Source organism: Sturnira hondurensis, unplaced genomic scaffold, assembly GCF_014824575.4.
Source record: "Sturnira hondurensis isolate 20B ecotype Veracruz unplaced genomic scaffold, ASM1482457v3 Scaffold0007406, whole genome shotgun sequence".
In the NCBI taxonomy this organism is placed as follows: domain Eukaryota; kingdom Metazoa; phylum Chordata; class Mammalia; order Chiroptera; family Phyllostomidae; genus Sturnira; species Sturnira hondurensis.
In genome coordinates, this window is record NW_028080037.1 from 17,797,896 (window position 1) to 17,825,365 (window position 27,470).

The 27,470-nt window shown below is 51.0% G+C and overlaps 1 protein-coding gene across 3 annotated transcripts in view; it reads left to right on the forward strand.

Moving 5' to 3' along the window:
• DEPDC5 (DEP domain containing 5, GATOR1 subcomplex subunit) overlaps positions 1 to 24,873 on the forward strand; it is a 95,829-nt gene extending 70,956 nt beyond the window's left edge. For all 3 annotated transcript variants that reach the window (XM_037052586.1, XM_037052584.1, XM_037052587.1), the window contains 10 exons: positions 2,745 to 2,899; positions 5,334 to 5,411; positions 5,920 to 6,052; positions 7,467 to 7,575; positions 9,075 to 9,299; positions 15,954 to 16,123; positions 18,260 to 18,431; positions 21,010 to 21,070; positions 23,865 to 23,947; positions 24,115 to 24,873. In XM_037052586.1, coding sequence (XP_036908481.1) covers positions 2,745 to 2,899; positions 5,334 to 5,411; positions 5,920 to 6,052; positions 7,467 to 7,575; positions 9,075 to 9,299; positions 15,954 to 16,123; positions 18,260 to 18,431; positions 21,010 to 21,070; positions 23,865 to 23,947; positions 24,115 to 24,407 — 1,479 coding nt within the window. In that variant the 3' untranslated portion in view covers positions 24,408 to 24,873. The remainder of the gene's footprint in view (positions 1 to 2,744; positions 2,900 to 5,333; positions 5,412 to 5,919; positions 6,053 to 7,466; positions 7,576 to 9,074; positions 9,300 to 15,953; positions 16,124 to 18,259; positions 18,432 to 21,009; positions 21,071 to 23,864; positions 23,948 to 24,114) is intronic.
• Positions 24,874 to 27,470: the final 2,597 nt, after the last annotated feature.

Genomic DNA, 27,470 nt, shown 5'->3' on the forward strand with positions numbered 1-27,470 from the left:
GGTGACGTAGATCTTCGTCACGCGGTGATGTAGAATTTAACAGCTGTCTCCACAATGGGGCTACTGTGTTTCCGTTTTTATACTCCATTTTGTGAAGCAAGTCACTACATCCAGTCCACTCAAAAGAGAAGGGGGCAATTAAACTCCACCACCTGGGAGAGGGAATATCTGCACAGGTCAGATGGAATCCTCTGTGAGGAAGACTTCGCACAAGGTTTCCAGGATGAAAAATGCGTTGTAGACCAAGTACCTCTCACCGCTTGGCTCCTTCCAGACCTGTGTGAGAAGACAACCCTTCTGTCTGTCCTGCCATCCTTGTCTTCTTGTTTTCCCCTGGTCTTATTCCAAAGAGTTACTTCGGGTGGACGATGGAAGTAAAAACAACCTCCGGAATAAAAATAGTCCTAGATTTTCACATTCGGGGGAAATTCAGGAAAAGAAAAAAGTCGTCTGATAGCACATAATGTGAGGCCTTACAAGGTACCTAGAGTTTCACTCTAGATTCAGCCAAAGGAAAGTGGAAAACGTTTGTTGCAGGATTCAGAGTGGTCATAGAATAAAGACAAACCAGTTTCCCGGGAGAAGCATAACTTCCTGGTGTGAAGATCGGAGCAAAATGCCTTTCCGTGCAACCCCCTGAAAGACGGACGTTGTGTGATGCAGAGCAGGGGACAGGACATGGGCAAATCTGGCCCACCTTCTGAATTTTTCCCCCACCTTCTGCTTTTATAAATAAAGTTTTATTGGGACAAAGCTATGCTGATTTCTTTACCTTGTCTACAGCAGCTTTTGTGCTTTTTCATGTGGAGTTGAGTAGTTGCCACCGGCCCAATGGCTCACAAAGCCTAAAATGCCTACTATCTGGTCCTTTGCAGAAAATGTTTGCCGATTATTGATTAAGAGGATAACACTTTAACCACATCTCTACTAAAATAAAACTACAGAAATCATATAAATATTGGTAACATCCTTCAGCTTATGCTGGTGGGGCAGCTCTCAGGGTATAGTAGATGAAAGGGAACCCTATTAAAGGGACCTAGAAGGCAGCATAGAGCTGGGTCTCGTCCCCCGTTAGCTTCCTCTAATTTAAAATTACAGTGTCGGGCTCATTCCTTAGTTTTGCTGCTTAGAAGCAGGTGGTGATTGGTAACTGTGAGCTGCCTCTCGCTGCATTTCTCCGTGTGTTTATGCTGCTAGCAGAGTCTATGTGGCTTTTTGTTTGTTTTGTTGTTTTCAAATCATTGAGCCTGCTGTAGGAGAGCAATTTTGCCTCCCAGGGTACATTTGGTAGTATCTGGAGACATCTTTAGTCGTCCCAGCTGAGGTGGGGGAAATGGTAAGAGGAGGGTTACTGGCATCTAGTGGGTGGGAGCTGGGGATGCTGCACAGGGCAGCCCCCCACAACAGACTTGTCTGTCCCCGAGTGGCAGTAATGTCAAGGTTGAGATGCTCTGTCTTAGAAGGAGTAATTTTTACGTTAACTAACAAAATATCTGATAGTATAAGGCTCCATTTTGGAAGCACCCAAGTACCCCTTGTCCCATTTAAGAGAGACTAGGAGCCTCATATTTTTCCGGGAATGCTTTGGAAAGCTTACTTTTCTCCCTGGGTATCTGCTGTGGGGTGGGGCCTCTCCAGGTGAGAGGGCTACCCTCTGGGACCTGTAGAGGGAGTGAGGCAGATACAACCACCAAAATCGAGGAGAGGGTCATAGAGGTCCAACACGGAGGAAAAGATGGCTTCTGCTTGAGGGCTGAGGAGGAGCGGTGCAGGAAGCAGTTGACTGAGCCTTTGAAATGGCCCTGTGAGACTGATGGGTTTTTAGCCTGGGATTTGGGGGAACGGAATCTCAGGGTGTCAGGGCATGTAGATAGGATTAAACATGCGGGGTTGGGTTTGGCTAGAAATGTACACGGGAGGGAGTCATGGGCGGTATGGCGGGGTCGTAGGTTGGGGCTTCTCTGCAGGACCCTCAGTGTCCTGTGAGTTGGTACCCATGAGGAAACTGGCAAGATTTTAAAGTAATGGAGCAATGGGATTGGAAGATGAAAATGGAATGGATTGCAGGTACGGTTTTCAGGGGAAGGCTGCTGTCAGGGGAGTCAGTGACGAGGCCACTACAGCCCTCTGGGGGTACGGAGCAAGTGTGAGCCTGGTGAGAGTGGTGAATGGGCCTGTGAGTGGGCAGAGGGGATGCCTTGGGACGGGGCCTCTCTTCAGAGTGGAGCTGGAGAAGGGAGCTATCAGACGCCCCGAGGTCCGAGCCTGGGCAGTTGGGAGACTGAATGTACCTCCCATGGGCACTGGGAAGGAGGACTGGGTGGGAAAGGGTGAGCCCTGGTGAGTGAAGGGTGCCTGCTGCAATACCCACCCATTCGTCTCACTGTGTTCTCTCTCCCTCCTCCCAGTCTCATCGTAGGGAATAGTTTTGACTTTTTTATTTTCTGTGAACATTTCCCTTCGGTGTAAACCTTATGGTTTGAGTCAGGTGCCAGAGCTATTTCTCTGATCCGGAGATTTACTGTGAACGGGGGCCTGTCGGCCTCGGTGTGGAGCGCAGGAATTTCCATTGCTCTGGTGGAAGAGAGCATGCCACGTCTAGGTACAGTCCCTAGATCCCTAGGGATTTAGTTCTTCCTCCAGGGACCAGCGGGGACTGGGAGCAAGAGAGGAAGGAAAAGGACCACAACTGTAAATGGTCTTAAGGAATGTGTTGGGGGTGTTAACTTTAAAATCTCCTACAGGTGTCTGTGGACCAGACGGCCGTCCCGGTACTGGACGGCACCAGTTTGGGGGTAAGCACAGGCCAATCCGTGGACAGAGGCAACAGCCAGACCTTTGGGAACTCCCAAAACTTGGGGGAACAGGCCTTCACCTCCACAAACCCCAGTGACAGCAGGTGAGATTCAGAACGGCCAACTTGGGCCCTAGGGCAGTAGGGACGGTCTAACCTTGGAGGCTGAGGAGGCTGGGAGTCTGGGGTACTGGCTCTGCCGTGAGCAATGACTGGCAGCCCGTGCCAGCCGGTTCCTACCAGTACCTGTTTGCTGGGGTGCATGATCTGGGCGTGCCCTGCATCCCTCACAGAACCACAGAGAGGCCCCACAGAGGCACAGAACAGTGTCAGTCACCACGCCAGGTGGGTTTTGGGAAGGGGGCCCAGGCCCAGTCTGTCCTGTTCAGCATGGCACCCATGGCAGGAGGCCTTGCATGTGACAGTGTGTAGTCAGTACGTGCCACTAGAGGAAACGAATGAATAGTGAAAGCCACACTGTTCCTATTTCTGAATATCCAAAGGAAAAAGAAGCTGCTTGGGCCTAATTGCTTTTTTTTTTTTAACTGATTTTTTAGAAGAAGATGGAGAGGCAGAGAGAGAAACATCAGTTTGTTGTTCCATCTGGTTAATGCATTTAATGGTCAATTCTTGTATGTGCCCCGAGTGGTGATTGAACCTGCAACCCTGGCGTATCTGGACAAGGCTCTAACCAACCGAGCTACTTGGCCAGAGCAGTGCCCGGCTCTTTATGCTATGAACAAATCTGAGAAACTTCTTTTTTTCCCTTTATTTTATAATTGCTTTATAATAATATGCCCAGTCTATTCTCGTTGCCCCACTGTCCTGACTGAGCAGCCCTGGCTAAGTGGTCTAAGAAATCTGACGTTTGCATCACTTCACTCGAGAGCAAAAAGGCCTCTGGGGCAGCGTGCCTAGCTGGCCACTGTCAGCAGTCACTCCATTTCCTTTATGTCACACATTCAGGGCCGGTTTTTCCCAGGTCTAATGTGCTGCAGCCCCTCACCCTGGCCGGTGGAGATGATGACCAGTGCAGAGGCACAAACAAGCCTGAGCTTCTCCAGACTCTGGCATCTTCCCAGGCTCAAATCCCATCCAGCCTGCCTGACTTTCTGGCCCCAGCCGTGGAGGAGGTTGGAGAGGCTGCCTTGTTCATAGGAGGGGGTGCCTTGGTGTCAGTCTTTCTTCTGCTTTTGAAAGAAAAGAGGAACTGGAGCTGTTTAGGCTAGAGACGAGACCAGAAATGACAGGAATCAGATCAATGACTGAAAATTAGAGCAGGTTCCATTTCATGATAAAGAGCTTCCTAGCATTTGGTACCATCACAGGGCAGCCGGCTGCCTGAGAGGAGCTGCGTTCTGTGCCACTGGAGATGCCCACATGGACCGGACCGCCTATCCAGACCCTTAGAGTGGGGACCCGGGCCCTAGAAGAAAGTTCACTTCCAGGGTCTTTAAAGACTTAACCCTGAGGTTCTGAAATGCTCTGGTGGGTCCTGGGAAAAGAGAGGTTTTCAGGAGCTGGGGAGCTTCTGGGCAAACCTGGTTTGGTACGGTGGTTGGCCATGTGTGTCCCGTGCCCGGTGGTCTGGGCTCAGCTGCTGAGTATTAAGCGTGTTTCATCGTACCCCTAAGAAAGCACTCAGGCAGCAGGTGACAGAGAGCTCTGGGCCCTGGAGCCAGCCAGACCTGGATTCAAGTCCGGACCCTTCCCAGCTCTTGGACCTTCACCGGCTCCTTTAACCTCTGAGTTTCAAAGGGTTGATGCTAGCATTATTATGGTTACTGGTAACGTTTACTGGTTTGGACTTTGTGTGTTTCAGTCCTGTACTTGGTATTTTACACACACTAACCTCACAGCAACCCTGAAAGACAGGAATAGTGTGACCCCCCATTTTTCAGATGAGGAGACTGAGGCTGGGGAAAGCTAGAGAGAGGCCCTGCAAAGTGGTAGGTTATAGTACTGGGAACTGCCTCCCAAGCTCATAGACATTCCCTTGCGCTCTCTGGTGAGATTAAACAATGTGACGAGGGAAAGGCCTCTGAGCAAACCCAGGGCAGCTCAGCAGCCCAGGGACAGTCCTTGGAGGTGGTCAGGCCTGAGGCAGGTTATTGAAAGGGGAGGTGCCTATTAGGAATAAGCAAGTGTGGACATGAAACCTCTTTGAATTCTTTTTTTAATTGTATTTCATTGATTATGCTATTACAGTTGTCCCAAATTTCCCCCTTGGCGCCCCCCCACTCAGCAGCCCCCACAACACTGTTCATGTCCGTGGTCATGCATGTATGTTCTTCCGCTACTTTACATCCCCTTGGCTATTCTGCGTATTTTTCTTAATGTATGCACTTTGGAAGCAGAACCCACCAGTGAGATGTCCCCAGGATGTAGCTATCCAGAACTTGCCGGAACATCTTTAGTGTCCGTACTGTACAAGTTCCCAGCACTGTGAGAAGTGTCTAAGATTCACACTCTTGACCCTGTGTGTGTGTGTGTGTGTGTGTGCCCTCTTACTTTGCTGACCAGATGCTCTGTGTTACAGCTCTCAGCAGCTGGTGGCGAGCTCCTTGACATCGTCCTCCACCCTGGCGGAGATCCTGGAAGCTATGAAGCACCCCTCGTGAGTGGCTCAGCACGCTTATGAGTGCCGGGTCGGGATCCTGCAAGCCCAGGCTGGGGTGATGCTCAGGCAGTGGGGTTCAGTGGATTCCTGCCTGACTTTATCTGCTCACTAGCTGTGAGACTGTGGGCAAGTTACTGAGCCTCTCTGATCTCTGAGACTGTTACCTTATCTATGTAATGGGATAATAGTGGTTAGGTCACAGGTTTGACAAAAGGATTAAATAAAATAATTGTGTAAATTATCTAGTATAAAACCTGACAAGTACAGCTGTTCTCTAAAAGTCAGGTCCTTTTTCCTTCCCCTCCTCCTTTTCCCCCTATTACACCATTTTTTTGTTCCATCAGGGGGCTTTCCCTGGGTCTGGAAATAGTATAGAGAAATTACACTATGGGGACCCTCACTCCAGGTGTTCAGAGCTTTATCACAAGTCCCTTCTTTGTTGTCTCCTCTTTCTGCTTGTTGCCACCATGCACACCCATACCTGCTCGCTGGCCCCGCTCCTCAGGACAGGAGTCCAGCTGCTCTCGGAACAGAAGGGCCTGTCGCCCTGCTGCTTCATCAGTGCGGAGGTGGTGCACTGGCTGGTGAACAACGTGGAGGGCGTCCAGACGCCGGCCATGGCCATCGACATCATGCAGGTGCGACAGCCAGGGCCGGGCCCCCATGAAACCAGAGCCTGTCTCTGAGGGAGCCACCCCTTCCAGTAATGAGCTCTGTGGGGTCGGGGTGAGGATCTGTTTTTAATGCGTGTGAGGACTGTCTGGGGTTGATGAAAGGGCAGGTCTTGCTTTGAAAGATACGATACCTTGACTTAAAAATCTGGCAGAATGTATTGTCTGAACTCAAATATTCTGAAGGGAGTGTGCCCTTTTGAGCCTGGACGGGATCTCTGTGGAAGATTCGGAGGGATTGCCCTCCCTCTGACCTCGAGCCCCCATTTTCCGTGGCCCTCTCAGGATTCGAGGCTGGATTTAAGGCTCTGCCTCCGGGACCTCTGGCGCCCTGTACTGATCTGTCAGAGTGCTTATAACGCAACCGAGAGGAGATTCTGTGTGTTCCTCACTCACCTCCCACCTCCACCAGCTCCCTGAGGGCAGGCCGCCTCTGTCTGTGCATTTCTGCATCACCAGCCTTTGCCATGTTGTTTGGCACAGGGTAGGCACTCGGGGCGTGCCTGCCAGATTTATTGACACTGTTCAGACGTGGAATTAAACTCCAGAGGAGAGGAAGGGAAAGGCCAAGTGGGCTGAGGCAGCACAGACCGTCCTGCCCACACGGAGGCCCCTGCTGGAAGTCAGCACCATTTGCTGAGCAGCCGGGCCGTCACCACTGACCTGTAAAACCAGTAACTGAGTCGAATAAGCATCTTCACTTCTCCTTTGGAGAAGGCTGTGCATGGCCTTTGCCTGATTACTTTGTATTCCCATCTCCTGGAGAATTGCATTTCCTCGTTCATACAATCAATGCTACTGTAGCATTAGAGCCAATGAGCTGCAGGGACAGAGAGGGACGTGGATAAATGCCAGAAGCATGATGTTGAATGACAATCCAGTTTACAAAAGGGTAATAGTATAACATCCTTTATTTAGAACTTAAAGTCCCATGAAAAGACCTCATATTCTTTATCAATATGTGTCTATATAATAAAATTATTTGAAACGTGTGAGAGTAATGTTACACTCACCATTTATTTCTGGAGAGAGAAATTGGAGACATTGGAGAGTCCAAAGAGATTTTTTTTTAATAAAAAGATCTGAGGTCAATATAGCAAGATATTAAATTTGTTGAAGTCAGATGGTGGTGTACCTGGGTTTTCTTTATACTTTTCTATATGTTTGAAATATTCGATGATACTGTACTATGCATTTGTACTTTATAATATAATCTGTACCAGGCACGACATTTAGTGTAGAGCAGTCATGGCTGATGAGGGTGGAGGGTAAGGTCTCCTTGGTGCCCTTGACATTCCCTCAGCTCTAGCGTATACCTGAGGCTGCACCTCTAAGATGTCCCTGTGCAGGAATTTCAGCATTTCAATGTCTCTCCCTCTAGAAAATGCTGGAAGAACAGCTCATCACGCACGCATCTGGTGAAGTCTGGCGGACCTTCATCTACGGCTTCTATTTCTACAAGATAGTCATGGACAAGGAGCCAGAACGAGGTCGGAGATGAGGCAGATGCTGTTGTCCACAGGGGCTGGCGTTTCACCTCTTGACTTGCTCATTCTTCTTGTTCTCGTTCAGCTCTTACTTGCACTGTTCTTGACATGGTGCTGCTTCTAGGGCTTTCTGGCACTTTGCATTCCACGTTGATGGATCTGTCAGCTTCCTTGAGTATTTGTGTTTACTTTAAGTGTAACTGGAGTAACAAGAGTTTCTTAACACTACTGTATGTTCCTAGTGAGAACAGTGTGGGTGGAAAATAAACCTAAAACAGGCCAAGGGACCTAGTGTGAGGAAATTCCAATAGGTCATGTTTTGGTAGCTGTTTTTCACTGTAGCTCCCCGCCCCCATGCAGGTGGCTCTGAGTATGACCTGACAGCCTGTAACCTGCAACAGCACTTTCTACTTGCTGGGCCTGTAGACTCCCTTTCTTCCCCCAGGAAGACTTTCAGGTCCTGACATATTTTCCAGTATATGTTTTAAGTTGTTTTTTTTTTTTAAATGAGAAAAGTAATCCCCAAGAGGGGCGCGATCTGCAGCATGGCCGGAGCTGGCTCGCATGGCTCCGGAGGCAGCCAGGGTTCCCACAGGCGTCTCTAGCCCACCTGGAGCACACAGGGCTGGCAATGACTCCCATCCTGCAGAGGAATGGCTTCCCAGCCTCTGGGTGTCAGGAATTCCCACCTCAGAACGAGCAGCCCGGGCCACTCGCTGTGTTCTCTTACCCAGCGAAGTGACAGAGGTGGATCTGTGCAGGTTTCTTCCCTGGCAGCCACTAGTGTGCCCATTGCCACCTCTTCCCTCAAACTCTAAGCTTGACCAGCACACACCTATTTTACCTTCGAGTTGAAGAAATCCCAGTTGCTGCCCTGGCTGCTGTAGCTCAGTGGATTGAGCGCGGGCCTGCGAACCAGACGATCGCGGTTCGATTCCCACTCAGGGCACATGCCTGGGTTGCAGGCCACTTCCCAGCAGGGGACACACCAGAAGCAAGCATACATTGATATTTCTCTCTCTCTCTCCTTCCCTTCCCCTCTAAAGATAAATAAATAAAATCTTAAAAAAAGAAATCCCAGTTACCATTATAAACTGAAATGAAAGGTCTTCAACTGAGAATAAAATACTTACTTCAGTTTAAGTAAAGTTCACATAACATAAAATCAGCCATTTAAAAGTGAACAGTTGGTGGCACTTTCGACATTCACAGTGATATACAACCTCCACTCCATCTAGTTCCTGACCATTCCCATCGCTCTTATAGGAAACTCTGCACCCTAACTCTTCCCTGCACCCCCTGGCCACCACCCTGCTGTCTGCCTCTACAGACTGGCCCATTCTAGACATTTCATTTAAGTGGCATCATACCCTATGTGGCCTTTGTGTCTGGCTTCTTTTACTTAGCATCCTGTTCTCCAGGTTGCTCCAAGTGGTAGCATGCATCAGTTAGAAAATAAGCATTCGTGCTGAAGGTGCTTTCTCTCCCCTCTGCTTTCCCAGGGCCCATGCAGCAGCCCACCACCTGGCACACAACGGCGGTGGACGACTTCGCCAGCTTCCAGCGCAAGTGGTTTGAGGTGGCCTTTGTGGCTGAAGAGCTCCTACATTCCGAGATTCCTGCCTTCCTCCTGCCCTGGCTGCCCAGCCGGCCAGCTTCCTACGCCAGCAGGCACAGCTCCTTCAGCCGCAGCTTTGGAGGACGGAGCCAGGCAGCTGCACTTCTAGGTAGGGGCTGACCCAGGAGGGGCCTGGGGATGTGCTGGTGGGTGGCTGAGGGAGAGCAGCAGCCGGTCCAGGGAATGATGCCTTCCTCCATGATATTGGAGTCACCATGGCCATCATATTGGCCATTCAGTTTGTCACACTGTGGGCTTCTGTGCTGGCTTCTACTTTCTGAGTGGGTCAAGTTCATTATTGTCCCACCCAACACACAGTTCTCAAATCAGGGCATGGCGAGAAACCTGCATGAGCAGGAGGAAGACAATGTGACCACTTTTCCCAAGGGACTCTCAGAATTCTGGGGATGTGAGCAGGTGGTTACTGCTGGTTTAACTCCTGTCAAAGGCCTTTCTAGGGCACTAGCATCCTAGGACCTCAGAAGAGGAAGGGTCCTCAAAGGTGATCCATTGCAAACACTCATGCTGAATCTCCCTCTTCTCTTCCTCCCCAAATGTGCTTACCCCATGGAGGGATGTAAACAAGGACTCGTCCCTCCTTTCCTCGGTTCTTGCAGCTGTGAGAGGAGAGTGAACACCTGCTTATTGAGCAGTGGTGACCTCAGATAGGGAATGGGGAACGCTACTCACAAGGATGGAATGTGGGGTTGAGATGCGAGCATCTTTCAAAAACGCGTCCTCTAGGCAAAGCAGCGTGAGATTTACTTCAAAGTCAGGTTGAAAGATCCTAGAAACCCTCTGGAAGGAAGGAAGCAAAAATTAAATAGACCAAACTCCAGTGAAATTCCACCTTCTAGTTATTTTGTAACTACCCAGCTAATTGGAATGCTTACCTAGCTGGTAGAATGGAAATGTTAAGAGTCACCACAGTTTCTAGATCCTCACTTGGGTGCAGCTGTGGCTCTGACCTTTGCCCTCCCGCAGCATGCCCAGCACTGTCAGTGAGAAATGAAGGAAGGTGGAGAGGACAAAACTTGGGGAAGAGCAGATTCTCCTCACTGTGGCATTTCTAACTCTCCACCTCCTGGAAGTCTTTCAGAACAAAGAGGCCGCATACTCCGTGTTAGCCTGGGCTGCTCATCTCCGGCAGCCCAAACACCAGGGCTTGACACCAGAGGCCTTCGGGCACCTGAAAGAGCAAGCAGCAAACTGGTGCGTTTTATGCCACAGAAGGGGCTGGCAGCTCATTAGCAGCAGCAAATAAACGGCGGGTCCCCTGATGCCAGTGGGAAGCAAAAGCCGATAGTTCAGCAACAAAGGTGGAGCCAGGAAAGCCCACGACAAATGTAACAAATCCAAGACCCCCGTCAGCGCAGTGTTCGTCATCCATTTATAGTGCTGGGCCACCTGGGGGGAAGCTCCTCAAGAAAGTAAGTTTTGTACCGTTTCCCCCCACTAATCAAGCTTATTTTTAGTAGCTAAGTTTTAAAGCCTGCTTTTTCCTTGCAGATAAAAGTTAAGAACTTTCATCTTTTCCAAGGAGCAAGGAGATAAACTGAGCCTTAGGTGGTTTTAGATGCCAACTGAAGGGAGAGCTGAAAAGTCAGCATCCCACTGTGCAAGGTCACTTTCTGAGACAGAGGCACAGCCAGTTGCTTTAAATAAATACTGGGTCGTGTATGGTGATACTGTATTTACCAGAGAGCTGAAGGAAGCAAAAATGGTTTCCGAAGAACCCGAGTAAGTGCAGACATGAGAGTCCCGTAGAGCCGCCCGTAGAGCCGTCCGCTGTTACTGGGCCCTTACAAGTTGGGATACAGGTTAGGCAGTCACACCCCAGGGTGGAGGCAGAAACCTAGGGGCACTTGATGGCCGTAAGAGTGCTGATACATTTTAGAAAACTGTTTTTGCAAAACAAATCTGTTAGATTTTGGCTCTTTAGGTCAGGGACCGGGGCGGGGGGTGGGTAACTAACCATTATTTAGGAAACTGGTTTCCTTTAAAGTGTTGGAGGAAAGTGCTTATTCTGATGTGAGTCCCCTCTGGTTGTGAGAATGTGCACAACCACAGAATAGGGTTTCTGAAGCCCGCACTCCAGGTGTTTTGGACCAGATCATTCTTCGTGGTGGGGGCTGTCCTGTGCATTGTAGCATGCCTAGCATCTCAGACCTCTACCCACGACATGCCAGTGGTACCCCCCATGGCCACCCAGTGCAACAGATTGTCTCCAGACATTGCCTGGTGGCCCTAGGGGACTGCAGAACTGCCCCCAGTTGAGAGCTGCTGCCTTTGGGGGAAAGTGAAGGATTCCGGGAAGGAGCTGAAATCAGAGAGCTCAGCAAAACCCGAGAGGCCCTGAAGCTAATCAGAACCGTCTCTAAGTGGGTGTCAGGCTGGGAGCGTGGGCATCTTCAGAGTGGGGAGTGGAAGGAATGAAGAGAGCTGGGGGGATGGGGTGCTTAGAAGCGAGCACTGTCCTCTGCTCGGTCCTGGCCCTGGCTCTTCGTGTGCTTTCTGCGGGGGCGTTTGTGGGGTTGTCAACGTTCCTGCCGTGATTTTAGAACATTGATGTATCAGGTGCTGCACAAGTGGGCAGTGACCTCGTTTACTCTTCACCTTTGTCCTGGGATCAATGCTGAGATTTATGTCTCAGAGTTCATGACACTAAGGCTCAGAGAGGTGAAGTAATTTGCCCGAGGCTCTGCTTCTACTAATTGTTAGAACTAGAGTTTTTTCTCAAGACTGCCTTGTGCTGGAGCCTGAGCCCGAGCCATACTGCCCTTTGGCCTCAGGAAGACAAAAGTCAAAGCCCGTCAGGACTCCAAGTGGTTTGTGTGATGGTCCAGGTCCAGGCGTGGTGGCCACCCTGAGTGATGAAGATCCACTCAGGTCCCAGCCCTTTGCTACAAAACCATAGCTATCTTCACAAAATGTGGCTTTTGTTTCCCTCTCTGTTCCTCCCCCTGGTCTTCCCAGCATGCTTCCTCCAGTCCTGGCTCCAGCAACTCCCACCTCGCTTGCACCTACGACCACCTAGCCAGTCTCCACACCCACCCCCGGCCTCACTCCCCTCCTTAGACGGCCCAGAGCCATCCCACCTCTTGCCTGCACTGCCCTTCCCCGCCCTCAGCCCCCGTGTCACTGAGGAGACTATAGCACTGGAAGTAACTCCAGATCCCCCTGCCATCTGCCCTCCCCGTAGCTAGGTCTGTCCCCACCGTGGGTGAGCCACCCCTGCTCCTCTCTACAGCCAGCGTCGCCACTTGTGCACGAGGGCCCACTTCTGTGGCAGTCAGGGCTGTACTCCAAAGTCATTCCCACCTCTACAACTCCTTCTCTCAAGGTGTCCTCACCAGTACACAGCACTCACCCACCCTTTCCTGTGGGCAACAGCAAAGCGAGGCAAAACTGAAGCACAACAGCTCAAATCAGCTTTCTGTCCATACCCTCTGCTTGGGCAGCGGTTCCCACGACTACCAGCGCCTTCTGTGTTGCTCCGTCTGGCGGTCGGTCCCAGTCCCGGTCCTCCTCTCCCTGTCAGCCGTGTTTGTCAGATACCCCCGACTCCTGCTGTAACTGCTCCTTCTCCTTGGGTCTCAGATTCTGGGGCTTTCCTCCTCTCTTACCAGTCCCCTTTCCTGGTTTCTCCTCAGCTGCCCGAGCCTAGAACATTGTAGCACTGGCCTTTTGCCTGGGTTCCCTTCTTTATGCCCCACAGCTTCTCATCCAGTCTGCTGGCCTTCATTATGCCTAGGTCTGTCTCTAGCCCAGATCACGCCCTCCGGTTTGAGGCGCATCCATCCACTCGAAAGACTGAATGTAAAGTGTTTAAATGGAACTCCTGCTGGCCACCCTCCCCTCACACACATGTTTCTCCTTTAGTCGTCCCTTCTCATTCTATAGTCACTCCGGCCAGAAAATTCAGTGCATCTCACATTCTCTTGCTCTCCTATCCTACATCCAGTCAATTAGCACATTCCATTCTTCCTTATATCTGCCTTCAATATAGATCCAAAATTGACACCCCCTTTTTAATCTTCGCCTGAGGGTATATTCATTGATTTTAGAGAGAGAGGAAGGGAGAGAGAGAAACATTAATGTGAGAGAGAAACATCAATCAGTTGCCTCCATATGTGCCCTGACTGGGTATTGAACCTACAACCTTTTGGTGTATGAGACGACTCTCAACCAGGCTTCTTAGCCTTTCCTTGACAACACACTGGATCTCAGGGTCAGGGCGGGCTCTAGGGCCCAAACACTGGTGCTTGAACGTTTTCCATACATTCCTGATAAGTGAGGGGCAGCCGTTCTTTGAAAATGCCTGCCAACACAGCACTCACTCCTGAGACCACTTGTTCCATCACAGGGCGGCTCTGGTTGTTACGTTGAGCTTCATTCCCCTCTCTGATTTCGTGATTTCTCCTCTAAGGACACTGACCCCCCTCCTGGCTCACGAATAGCCCCCTCACGGTGACTCAGCCAGCTGCTCCTCTGGGTTTGCATGTATTATTTGGATTTGCCATACCTCCCTGTCTCAAGGTGAATAAGTCGGTTCTCGTGGAACTCAAGGCGTGAATCTGAGAACACATTGAAAGCTGCGACTCCGCTGGGCTTACACTTTTGTCAACATCAGAAGCTGCTGGCAGCAGCTGTTCCGTCCAGTCTGATTCCTGAGCAGGAAGCCAGTGCTATCTTAAGCACTTGGCTGAGCAGTGCACTTTCTTGGGCTTTCTCAGACCATCCTGTTCTGAACTTGACATGCCAGGTGGAAGAGAAGAGATGTGTGAGGTCACTGCTGGTGTTTTGAGTGGCCTTTCTTTTGTGACCACAGGCTTTTTACCCATGAAGGAAGACACAGTATCCAAGACTAGAGAGCAAAGCCTTCTTCCTTTGATTTGGGCTGAGTAAAAAGTTACTCTGGCTGTGTCATGAATCAGGAACACAAGGCAGACACAGACACCATTTTAAATGAAACTTTTAGCCTGGGAGCCACCAGGCTAAAGTATCATAGGCAGCTAAGCATTGTCCGTGGGAATCACGGACAGGCCTCAGACTGAGCATCGGTGAGCTTGTGGCTTAACCTCGGAGGAAGGAATAAGAGGAACAGGAGGAAAGGAGGAAAGTTACAAGTGGGGGTGGCTGCAGGAGAAGGCAGGAGAGGGTGTCTGTGACCCTCATCTGAATTTCGTTGATCCTTACCCCTCCTCTGTGAAACAGCTGGGCAGGCACCCTCTCGGAGAGCAGGTGAGGAGCTAACTGAGGGGAGGGGAGGCAGTGTTCTCAGGGCCACATGGTCAGCAAAGAGCCGAGCTTAGTTCTTACTGCAGCTCAAGAACATTTTGCATGTTGCGTGTTCTGGTTTTCAAAGAACCAGGCAGCTGGGTGTCTTCGTCCTGGCTGCCAGTCAGTGTCCCAGCTGTCGCTCTCCTGTGTCCCCACAGCAGTTCACTAGAACTGCTGACTCGGGAGCCATTTTATCCTCGTCTGTGATAAAAGCCACTCGTGGCTTCTATGTGCAGAACTCAGAACTAAGCTGACGCCTTCAGGCAAAGAGACCGTTGGACTTGGGGCAGGGAAGAGTGAGGGGACGGTTATTGTTCATAGAAACCCAGGGTCCTGCAGTGCCCGGCCAGGCAGAGCCCTGATCTTGTCTTTACTTCTGAGGCTGTTTCAGCCCTTATTCAGGTTAGGACCACGATCATCAGACCCATCTCTAAAAACACCCCTCTCCTGGTTGCTCGGCTTTCTGAGCAGGAGTCCCAGCGAGGATGAGCTAGTGCGATACTGACCTGGGATTTTCGAACAACCCATGGTTGATAGAACAGAGCATTAGGCTTCCTCACGGGGTTTCATTCCTGAGGATAGATTACAGAGCTGTTGTCTTCCTGGGCTGAGACCAGAAAAACAAGACTTCCGCCAGACTGTGGTCTGGGTTGCCGGTCCAATTGTGTCCCTGTATGGGTCCCTGAAATCGGAAGGTGAGGGGTTCACTGGCTGAGGTCCTGACTCTTTGCTCTTGACCAAGACAGGTTCCCCCTTTGGCTGGTATTTCCTCATCTATAAATGAAGGGCTTGGGTTTGACTGGGGGAGGTAAACTATGGCTTCACGGGTCAAATCTGGCCTACCATCTGATTGTTTGTTTATTCATTTGGGTTATAATAAATTTTATTTTTACAGCACTCTTAGGTTGGTGGCAAAATTGAGCAGAAAGTAGACTTTCTATGCACTCCCTGCCCCAACGCACGCATAGCCTCCTCCACTGTCAGCATCCCCCCCGGAGTGGGACATCTGTTAGAGTCGACGAACCCGCACGGACATTATCACCCGACGGCTGTGGTTCACTCTAGGTGCTGTACGCTCTGTGGGTTTTGACAAATGTACAGTGACATGTAGCCACCTTTGCAGTGTCGTACAGAGTGGTTTCACCACCCTTACAATCCATCTGTTTTTGTAAATAAAGTCTTATTGGAACACCGGCAAGCTGTTACATAACGTTTGTGGTTGCTGTTGCACTACAATGGCAGAGTTGAGGGGTTGAAACAGAGGCCACGTAGCCTGCAAAAAAAATGAAGTATTTATTATCTGGACCCGTACAGAAGAAGTTTGCTGACACCTGGACTTGATGATTCCCAGGAAGCTTCTAGAATCTGGGGTTTTTCTATCAGGTGATTCTGCGGTTTCATATCCAGGCGTTTGTTCTTCCTCCTCATCCCACTCCTCCTTTTCCCTGTCTCTCGGGGCCCCGCCTGTGTGCCGACATAGCTGCCACTGTTCCAGAGCAGAGGACCGTGACGCTGGATGTGGATGTGAACAACCGAACAGACCGGCTGGAGTGGTGCAGCTGTTATTACCATGGCAACTTCTCCCTGAATGCGGCCTTTGAGATCAAGCTGCACTGGATGGCGGTGACGGCTGCGGTCCTCTTCGAGATGGTGAGAGCCTCCTCTCGTCATGGGTGGGGCCTCGGCTCCCCTTGCAGAGGGGCACAGTGGCTGCTTAGTAGCAATTTGTGTCTTTTTTTTTAAGCTCATGCTCCGAGTACCTTTCACCTGGATTATTGAAATACTCTCTTTTAAAAAATTTAAGTGTAGTAAAAAATTCAAGCAGTCAGAAAGGGTGTAGATCAGAATTTCTCAGCCTTGGCACTACTGACCCCTAGGACCATATAACGCCATCGTGGGGGCCGTCTTGAGCCCTGTAGGAGGTTGAGCAACATCCCTGGCCTCTACCCACTAAATACCAGGAGCACACCAGCCTTGCGACGGCCCGAAATGTCTCCAAATCTTGCCATATGTCCTCAGGGAGGGGGAGCATTCACACTTTTAATAGAGAGATTCTCAACAGGGGAAGGTTTTTTTTTTTCCTCACCCAAGGACATGCTTATTGATTTTAGAGAGAGGCGAAGGCATGGAGAGAGAGAAGGAGAAAAATGTTGATTGGTTACCTTTAGTCCACGTCCTGACTGGGGACTGCACCCACAACCCAAGCATGTGCCCCGACTCGGAATCTAACCAGTGGCCTTTCACTTTGCAAACGGCACCCAACCAACTGAGCCACACTGTCCAGGGCCGGGGAACATTCTTAAAGTCCGAATTTATTTATTTACTTTGATTTATTTTTTTATCTTTATTATTTTTTTCCAAGGTCTAAACTTAAAAAGATGCCCAGTTCCCCATCCTGCTCATCTGGTAAGGGCCACCAGCTCTTCCCCAGCTGGCTGACACTGGAATGACCACTCCCTCCAGGCAGATTTAACCCTTTTCACCCAGCAGGCTAAACCTTCTCCTTGGAAGCCCTACCAGAGGGTCCTGTCTCAAAACAGCATGACCATAACTTTCCCACACATATAGTTACTATTGGGTCAGACGACCAGAGGGATCATCAGAGGGATTTAGCAAGGTTCTTTTAAAAATACACTTTTCACATCAATTCACGTAAAACCTACTGAAAGGTGCCGATCCCCTTATCATTATTGTCTATCCCTCTGCTGTCTATCCTTCAGACCAGTTCAGTTTTGTCTCTAGAATGTCACTAGCTCAGTGTCATTTTATAAGGTTTTATAAGGCTCAGAGTGCATGTTAATTATTATTTTAAGGCAGTGTCCAAAATTGTTATACATCATATTTCGCGTGGTTAAGCATTACATAAAATGAAAAGGTCATTGGCTAAGCCCTAGAAATGATCTTGGTCGAAGAGAGCTTGGTTTTTGTGTTGTCATTGTGAGTGTTCCTGGAAAACTCAGAACGGTCCCCTTCAGTTTTTAACGTAATTGCACTTGTCTAGAACAAGGTGTGGCCCGAACTGTAGTTTTCTGAAGTAGGATTTGACATAAAGCTCATCTGAATGCCAGAGGCCACATGCACAGCTTTAAAAAAAATATGTGTGTGTGTATGTGTGTGTACGTACACACACACACAAATTTTATAGTTAAAAAAGTACCGTAAGACCAAGAACACAGCGACTGTTTCCTAAGACAGTATTCACCGGAAGGTTTTCCTTTATGCCCCAGTAGCACGGGTTCTTGTCCGTCTCCAGACAGACAGCTTTCAGGCCTCTGCGGGAGGACAGCTCTCATTCCGCCAGGTCAGGGCTTCTTGCGTCTGGCCGGAGGCCACCAGTCATCCGTCTCGCACCCTCTCAGCCAGCCTGAGTGCTTGTTTTCCTACTCAGTACTTTGGGCTTGGTAAATTTTTGATAAAGGACAAAAGTAGAAGGACTTAACCTATATCCTGTGGCCTTCCTCCAACAGCCTGTGGAATGAGAAGGGTTTTCAGGAGGCAAGAAATAGCTCCCTCCAGTCTCCTCCTCCCAAGAGAAACCCTGAAATTGCAGAGCTTGGGCTGTGAAGAGGAACTGGGTGCTTAACTCACGGACTTTCAAGTATTTGACAGGAGGTTAGACTGTGCATATTCTTGCCCGGAAACACACTGGCTTGGAGCCAGCGTACATCAGTAGTGAACATGCCAATCAGTGTGCATGACGCCAGCTTGGTCGCGTTGCTCCTTGAGCAGTACTTTTCTCTTGTCCATAAAAGCTGGGGATGACATTGTTTTTGTGCTTTCCTCCAGGTCCAAGGTTGGCATCGAAAAGCCACTTCCTGTGGCTTTTTGCTGGTCCCGGTTTTGGAGGGTCCCTTTGCGCTGCCCAGTTACCTGTATGGTGACCCGCTTCGAGCCCAGCTCTTCATCCCACTCAACATCAGCTGTCTGCTCAAGGAAGGCAGCGAGCACCTGTTTGACAGTAAGAGATACTCCCCTCTGGGGGTCCTGTCTCCATGAGTAAGACCTCCTCTTTTCCCCAAGGACCCCTCTCAGTGTCTAATCCACACAGGCCATCCCATACAGGGAGCATCTGGACCAGAGGCTGGAAGGATCTGGTTTTTACTTCTTCACCTAGTGGCTGGACCAGTCACTTAATGTCTCCAAGCCTCACATTCCTTATAGCTAAACTAAGGGTGGCTAGAGCTGCTTTGCAACTCAGGAAGGTCCTCGAAATCCCTGGAGCAGAACGGCGGGTGGGGGAGGGAGTGATACTCTGTCAATCACGGGCAGCCCTGGTATTCTCCCCGCACTGTCCTTTCTGTGCTCCAGCCTCACCGGTTTGGGCTGCAGGAATTTGAACCTCACAGGAGGCTTGAATCTGCTGTTCCATGCAAAAATCTCAAAAAGGGAGGCACTGCAAGCAAAACAGGACACAGTGCCCTATTGTGCAGAGCTGTGGTGTGTCAGCACCTGGAAGGCTGCATGTGGCTTCGGCCCCGCCTCTCAAGGGAGACAGAGCAGAAGGAGGCTCCAGGGAGGACAGCAGGACCCAGACAGAGTCCTTTTCTTGGAACAGGGTGGTCAGGCTGAATGGGAGAGCACAGGGGGCTGGCCCTGCTCTGCTGCTCCAGCCTAACCCCCCAGAACTCGGGGGGCAGGTGCAGGACGGAGGGAAGCGTGCACCCTCCCTCACACGGCACAGAACTTATCACCAAGGGCTCATTGCGACAAACGTGAACAAAACGCTTTGGATGTAAGAGAGGTGCTTTCTTCCTGTGCCCTTGTGAGAGGACCGGCCCACAGGGTGGGAGGTCTCGCCCGGTCGGGGAGGCCAAGCTGGGGGTTCCTGTGCTTTTCCTATGGCAGGCTGCCCCCAGGGTACGAATGACTCTCGTTCCAAAGGCCCATCTGTACATTCTTTGTTTGCACCTTGGAAAATGTTTCCGTATAGACAGCAATGTTTTAAGAGATAGCAGGGGTTCCAGGTGAGTCCCCCAGTGATCCTCAGAGTTTACAAAGCACTCTTCACACTCACACACGCACACATTCTCGTGTGTCATTGAGACAGGACCATTCTTGCAGTTCCGAAATGCCAGATGATTACGTTTGTATCTGCCCATTTGAAGCCAGGTACCGCCCCATAGTGCTGTTTTTAATGTGTTGAGGGGACAGGCAGATCGTTCCCTACGCCATCGGAGCCGCTTCTGGGGTTTTTCATCGTTATGGTAACAGCACCGGATGGCTTGAGGAGCTTTCATTACAGGACATTTTTCTGTGAGCCGATGGTTTTCCCTGCCAGTTATAACCTGGTCTTCAAGACCAGCATCCTCTGTTGGTTGCCATGGTTACAGTTGAAGGAAAGGAGTCCTGGCTTCCAGGAATGAGGACTTGAATCTGAAAATCGATTTTCTTGCTTCTGTGCTGCTTCTCTTCCTGTTGTCGCCCCTTCCAATAACAGTGAATGCAAAACCTGAAAAATCTGACAAGAATCTGCTGTGTGCGTATGTTTTCCTATTAAAGCCAAGGTCTTTCTTCTCCCTTGCCCTTTAGTTGCTCAGAATCCTCAGATCTCCCTTAGATAGAAGATTTCAAGTGTGGAAGGAGTAACAAGGCCACTGCAGGCACCTGTGGCCTTTGGGATGTCTTGTTCAGCTGCTGCTCCAGCCCTAGGCACAGCGGTCGCAGGGGCAGCCCTGGCCTGTGGCCTGTTGCTGGGTGACAGGCTGCCCCACCCCCCTGCCTCCCATTCTTGGTCCGGATAGCAGTCCCACGAGGCTGGAGCAATGAAGTGGGTGATGTGGGGTCGGGGTGGGGGGTGTTCCCTCTCCTCCCCGGCCAATCAGTTTTCCAAATCATTTTTATATTTATTTGCTTAAATTTCCCCACCCCTAACATGGAGCAATATTGCCTTTCTTTTTTTTTTTTTCTTTAAAGATTTTCTTTATTTGTCTTTAGAGGGGAAGGGAAGGAGAGAGGGAGAGAAATATCAATGTATGGTTGCCTCTCGTGCATCCCCTGCTGGGAACTGGCCTGCAACCCAGGCACGTGCCCTGACTGGGAATGGAACCTCGATCCCTTGGTTCGCAGGCCCTCACTCAATCCACTGAGCTATACCATCCAGGGCACAATATTGCCTTTCTTAATAGGGAAATGGAAGATCAGTAATTTTTTTAATCTTTTATTTTTGTCCTTAATAACATGTATTTAAAACTTACTTCTGTGTGTACTTCATTGTCATGCTCCTTTTGTCATAGGAGAGCATTAGAATGAGTATTGTATCAAATTCTGGCAGCTCATGCTGATTTCTGGAGACTCACATTCATGCCCTTTCCAGATTTTGATAGAGCGTAGGGAAGGGATGGTGAGGATGTATGACTGTGACTTTCTTTAGGATGTCCCTCCTGGGGAGAGAGGCTGGTCTCTCTGGAAGCAGGTGGTGTGGAAAGCAGAGCCTATGGCCGAGGGAGAGGAATTGCTAAGAGCAGAGAAGGCCAGACCCCAGGAGAGTTACATACCGTGGCATTACCACTCAGCATTTATTCTTTTTCTCCTTTCAGGCTTTGAACCGGAAACATACTGGGATCGAATGCACCTCTTCCAGGAAGCCATTGCACACAGGTTTGTTCCTTAGCAAGGGAGGATAGTGGGAAGGTGTTTGTGTTTGTCTTGAATAGCAGTTACCACAGCAAAACCCAGTTTGTTTCATTCCTGGGGAAACGGGTCTGGTTTACCAATGACAGATTCCCTGCTTATCTTCGACAGGACCCAGGCCCCAGTTTCAAAGCTAAGCATACCTCTCCCGTCCCTGTGGCCGTTGTTTTTCAGACCTCATTGCTGTCTTTGTCCAGCTGAGGGGAGGGCTGAGTCCCCCCTCCTTAGCCTCCATAAAAGACTATGAGATAAACTATCTGAGAAGTGACAAGAGATGAGAAACTGAAACTCATCCAGAGCCCCAGGATGCATGTTGAAAAGACAGTCAATGGCTAAAAAGCAATAGATAAGTCCCCAGGTCTTTAATGTGTATTCTAGAAGAAGCCTTTCCCGGGCTTCGCTGTCCATCCCTCAGGCCAGTTCAGTTTTGTCTCTAGAACATCACTAGCTCAGTGTCCAGTTGCTCACTGTGTTAATCATGGTGTGAGCAAAGCCTGCTCCTCCTGCTTCAGCTCCTCTGGCTGCAGCCTCCCTCCGAGTCATATTATCTCCTAAACCAGCACTGTGAGCTGTTGCCACTCCCACTCTGCCCACGCCCTTCCACAGCCACAGGATGAAGTCCAGATTCCTCATTCTCCCCCTCCCCAAGGTGGCCGCCACTTTGGACTTCACCCTGACCTCTTCATCCTAGATCTAGCTCTGATGCTCAGCAAAGGCTGTGGAATGAATGCAGGGCAGCAAGTTCCCTCCTGCTGGTCGGAGGGGGTGCCTTTTGGGGAAGCAGGTCAGGGGTGCGATGGTCGGCGGAAAGGGCGTTGCCGTGGGAGGCGGACGGGCCTGGTTCACCTCTGCCCCCATCGGCATCTGGCTGAGGAACCTTGAACAAGCCCTGGAGCTGCTTCACCTTCCTCTTCTCACACCTCACAGGGTGTTGGGAGGGTTCCCTGGTCTTGCTGGCACCTGGGAAGCTCTCAGTTCCTACTAGGAAGGCCCTCGGCAGCTGACAAGCTGATTCCGAGGCTGGACGCTGCTCATCACGTATGTCATTCGCAGTCACTGCCCCTTGCGGGCTGGATACCACTTGAGATATGGCCCTTATTTGTCACAGCTGGTGTGTTCTTCACAGTATCCGCCTCCCGATCCACCTTAGTCCAAACCCAGTCATGCCATCTTTAAACGACTGCCTTTCCTCCTCCTCTTGCTTTTCCAGCCTTCACCGTCCTCCTGCGGTCACTGCCCAGCCCCCGCACATCACTGCTCCGGACCCTGCCATGTGCCCCTTCACCTGAACCCCCTCCATTTTTCCCAGTACACTCTGTCCGTCTATCACACTGACTCGGGGGCCCCTGGCAGGCAAGCACATGCATTTTTCTCGGTTTCCTTTTCTTCCACAAGGCCTGACGAAGTGCCTGGCCCAGAAGAGTTATCTGACATGTAGCTTTTTGCACAGAATGGAGCTATAGGTGGGGATGTGGCTCTGAAATGGAACAGCGCACCCAAAAGTCCATCTCCGAAAGAGCTGGAAAAGTGTCCAGGTCCCCAGCTCCTCCTTCATCTTCTGGGCAGTTGGCATGAAATTAGTGCATTCCCTGCCCAGGGGCTGGAGTCCCCTGCCCGCACTTGAGTCCTGACCGGACAGTGAGAGGGCCGAGGACCACGTGGCTAAATTGCCTTTTAAAATGAGAGGTCCTTCCAGGCAGCTTAAGGCAGAGACGAGGCAAGAGTCTGGTCAGGCTGGTCCTTGCTGGGTGAATAAAGGGTCTTGACCGAAAGTAGGAAGGAAGTAAAGCAAAACCCAAGACCATTCCTACATGTGACAGAATCAGCTTCTAGAGATGATGGAGCCTGCGGCGCGTGTCAGCCTGTCCGTTTAATTCACATACCTGACTCCATGTGTTTCTTCAGTACATAGTCGTCAAATGCCAGTGCGAAGCCGGCAGCCTTTGGAGAGGCCACAGCACAGCACCTGCCTGAGGAACTGGCTCCGGGAGGGGGGGGGCATTTTTCGTCTTCAGTTCTGCCCACATCCCCACCTTCATTACATAAACCCATCAGACTCGGGGCAGGAGCCACATCTATTAACATGTCCTTTGTGGCACTGAGCAGGTACAGCAGTAATAAATGGGCTTTCTAGAAATAGAAAACCCGGGAATAGAACAAGCTGTAGATGAGAAGTAGACCAGAACAGCCGTAGATGAAAAATGGCCCCTCCTGCCCATTTCCGGAATGCAGCAGAGAGCCCCAGATTGGTGTGCCTCGCTCTTAAGAAAAGAATTTCGATTAAGATACTTCATTTCCCTTCAAAGCCTTCACTGAGAACCTACTATGTGCTCAGTGTGGGGGGTGTGGAGGAAAAGGCAGGAGGCGTGGCTAAGGTGAATAAAGATCAGGAGGACCTGACAGTCTCCCTTATGTGGCTGGGCAGAGTAGGAAGGTCTGGGGCACAGCTGGGGGTGTGCAGGGCAGGGGGTCGCTGCGCAGAGGAAGGGGGTCGCTGCGCAGGTGAAGGCTGGATGAGAAAGAGCAGCAGGTGAGAGGGCTTTCAACCACCAGCGATGGAGGGAGCCTGGGCTGGAGGAGATCGGTGAGTCCCTGAAGCAGAGGTTGGTTTGTAGCGAGGACACAGTAAGCAGCGAGTTCCATCCTGAGCGAGATCTTTCCAAACCCTGTTAGCCCGGGCTGTGAAAGTCCTGTTGGCCACAGTATCTCTCCTTGACCCATTAGGGGACCTAATCAGTGTGTCTTCCTGTCTTTCCTATAGGTTTGGGTTTGTGCAAGATAAATATTCTGCATCTGCTTTTAACTTCCCAGCTGAGAACAAGCCTCAGTACATCCACGTCACAGGTGAGGTGCTCCCAGTGGATGGCGTGTGGCTGGGCCGCTGTGGCAGGAGGGGCCTGGCCCCATGCACAGGGTCTGATCCTTCACCCCCAGCCTGTGGCTGCAGAGCCAGCCCAACCGACCCTGGGTGCCCTCCTGGCGGCTGCGACAGTCCTCCCTTTTCTCTTCAGGGACAGTGTTCTTGCAGCTGCCCTACTCCAAGCGCAAGTTCTCCGGCCAGCCGCGCCGCCGGCGGAACTCTACCAGCTCCACCAACCAGAACATGTTCTGCGAGGAGAAGATCGGCTACAACTGGGCCTACAACACCATGCTGACCAAGACCTGGCGCTCCAGTGCCACGGGGGATGAGAAGTTTGCCGACCGGCTGCTGAAGGACTTCACGGACTTCTGCCTCAACCGTGACAACCGGCTGGTCACGTTCTGGACGAATTGCCTGGAGAAGATGCATGCCAGTGCCCCGTGAGACCAGACTGCGCCGGAGTCAGAGGATGGGGAGGAGCCCCGTCTTGCTGTTGATATTCAATAGGACTGACCAGTGGTGCTCTGGGCATCAGACGTCAGTTTGCCACTGTCAGTGAGTGGGGGCCCTGCTGCCGCTTCTTCCCCCACCAGTGTTCTTCCACTTGAGGAGAAAGATTTTGGAAGCAGCTAGCACCCAGAGCAGGTGGGAGGCCCAGATGGCCCGTGGGAGGGCTTCAGTACTGGGGAAGGGGACAGGCAGCCCCCACGAATGTCCTCTGAGAGGGGGTGGCTCCTTCGATCATCCCTTTCCTCCTCCGTCCGTGGGCTATTCGGAGCAGAATCTGCCACTTCCCACTCAGAAGTGTGCACAGGATGTAAGATAATGTTGTGAAATAATGTACCATAGGTTCACACCAATTGTATATACCTGTACATATCGGAAACTGGAATAAAGTGCCACATGTGGCTTCTCTGTCCCCAGCGTGGTTTCTGGCAGCAGCAGTCCCATCCTTGGCTGGACAGTTGTGCCCTGTCTCCGGGGCTGTAGTGGCCAGTGAAGCAGCCACAGATGAGGACTTCAGAATTCACTCTTGGGGTCAGTCTGGCTGTGGGTTTACCAAAAGATGTCTGTTCCCAGGCCATGGGCCAGAGCAAGGAAAGTTTTGGTCAGGCTTGGAGAGCAGACGGACAGTACCAGGAAACTGCAGCCTTCTCTGCTGTTGGGGGTGCATCTTGCTAAGTGGGCGAGCTCAGCTGTGGCATGCAGACCTAGTGACATTCTGAAAAGAAACCAAAGCAAAGCCACTCTTCACTCTAACCAAGATTTAGCTCCCCCTGCTTAACAGGATGAGACTCAGCATGACGCCTCAACCTCAGTACCTGGTCTAGTGCTGCAGGTGGGGTGGGGCTGCAGGGGGTGGGCAACCTGACAGTTATGGACTTAGTCGCAAGCCCTGATGACTGAGCTCGTCAACAGCTTGCGAATCTGTCCACTTCTTCCCAGGCCCTCTGCTCCCATTCTCAACTGGACCTCTTTCACCCTCAGCCTCCTCTCACGTGGCTGGGAGGACCTCCTGACTCCACTCTTCTCTCTCTCCAGGTTGCTCTCCACTTGGCAGTCAGCGTCCTTTTGAAAAGCCACTCTGATGGTGCCTGCCACTTAGCCAGACCTCTTTGGTGGCTTAAACTTCAAAGGTCTTAGACACAAAAAATCCTGCACGATCTGACCCAGGCTGTTTCTGCAGCTGCCTGGAACGTTACAAACTCTTTGGCAGCTCAGCACCATGCCTTGCACGTGCTATTCCACTTGCCTCAAACACTCCTCCTCCCCACACCCGCGAAGTCCTGGTTGTCATCCATCAGCTCCTGTCACCTCTCCAGAGAAGCACAGTGGGATGTCCTGTGACATCTTCCCACAGCCCTGTACTCCTCCCGCAGCACTCAGCATGCTGACACTCTAACATGGCAGAAGCTTGCCTACTGTGTCCATCTCTTTTTTCCCTGAACGTGCAGCATAACAGCAGCTGATGGGAAAGTGGTTGTTGGCTGAATGTGTGGATTGAATGAACGAACTCTGGGTGCGAGGGCTGGGCGCTGGGTGTTACATCTGAATCTCTCCCCCACTGGCTGGGTTCCTGAGTTAGTTAGTGGAGGCTGTTTTCTCCTTTGTAGAATGCAGCTTATTGGTGCTGCATGTAGCATGTAGATTTTGAGAGAACAGGCCTGCCAATGCATGTGAAAGTGTACTGGTTGGTTCCTGGCGTGGAGCAAGTCCTTGATAAAAATTCGTTTTCTTTTCCTTTCTCACCTTCCCTCAGACAAATCTTTGCTCCTTTCTAAACATCAATATCTTTCCATTATAAATTGGGAGGCTGTTTCCCAGGGTGGTTAGGGGGTCCAAATGAGCGATGTATATGAAAGGACTCACAGGCCAACAGGCAATAAAGAGGTGGAGACTGCGCTCACGTTCCCAGGCTGGGAACCCTCTCCATTCATCTGTGGTCCTCAGTATCTTGCGCGTGACGCCAGTAATTGCTTCACCCTCTTCTCCCTTGCCAAGATGCCCCAGGAGAAGGCCTGGAGAGTGATTTGGCGGAAGAAGAGTCAACTGACAAGTTAGAACGCTGGGTCACTGTCCTTCAGAGCCGGGCCTGAAACACACTTGCTGTGGCGCCCCAGTTCCCCCATTGGCTGCTCCCCTGCCTTCCTCTCTCTGCCCAGTATTTCCTTCCACCCACTTGTCCAAGCCAGAATCCGACAGTCCAACTCTATTCTCTTTCTCCTCCATCATCATTCAGTCCTCCCACCTACCCCTCCCACCTGTCCCTCGTACCTGCCCACCTTCCTCCATTTCTGCTGCCCAGGTGCAGAGCCCGGCCTGGGGAGTATGGTTTGCTTAGACATCCTGGAGCATGTGTGTGCGTATTGCAAGCCAATCCCCAGATGTAGAGGTGTGAATAACCATTCCGTGGTGGAGAGAGAAAAGCACTGGGCTTGGGCCCAGCCCTGCCATTTCTTGGCTGCAAGAACTAGGGGTGGTTCTGCGTCTTGAGCCTGTTTTCTCACCTGTTAGACAGATGCCGTGGCTTCACCATTCTCCCCATCCCTCACACACACGCACCTGCACACACATGCACACACACACCCCCTTGGGTATTGCTCTTCTGTGGTTGCGATGCCGAAATTGTTTGCTGACCTGTTTCAGCTCAGCAGGCTGGGAAACTCTTCTGGCGTACTCTTCAGTCACGGCGAGTTGAATGAACGAGTTGGTGAGATTGAAGGAGCAGGGCCCAGCCCATAGGAAGGACACAAGAACCGGTGGTAAGACAGACCTTAATGAGGCCACCCAATCACACTCCCTAAATCAAATCATGGAAGGCACTTAATCACATTGAGAAATGAGGCCATTAAGGCCAAGACATGCCTGGGGTCACCCCTCGCGTGGGTGGAGCTGAGGGTAGTCCAATAAGACTAGAGTCGTGGAACAGAGGGGTCCGTGGAGATCTGGTCCAACCTCTTCATTTTCTCCTAGAAAAAGAAACACGAGTACCTGCCCCTGTGGCTC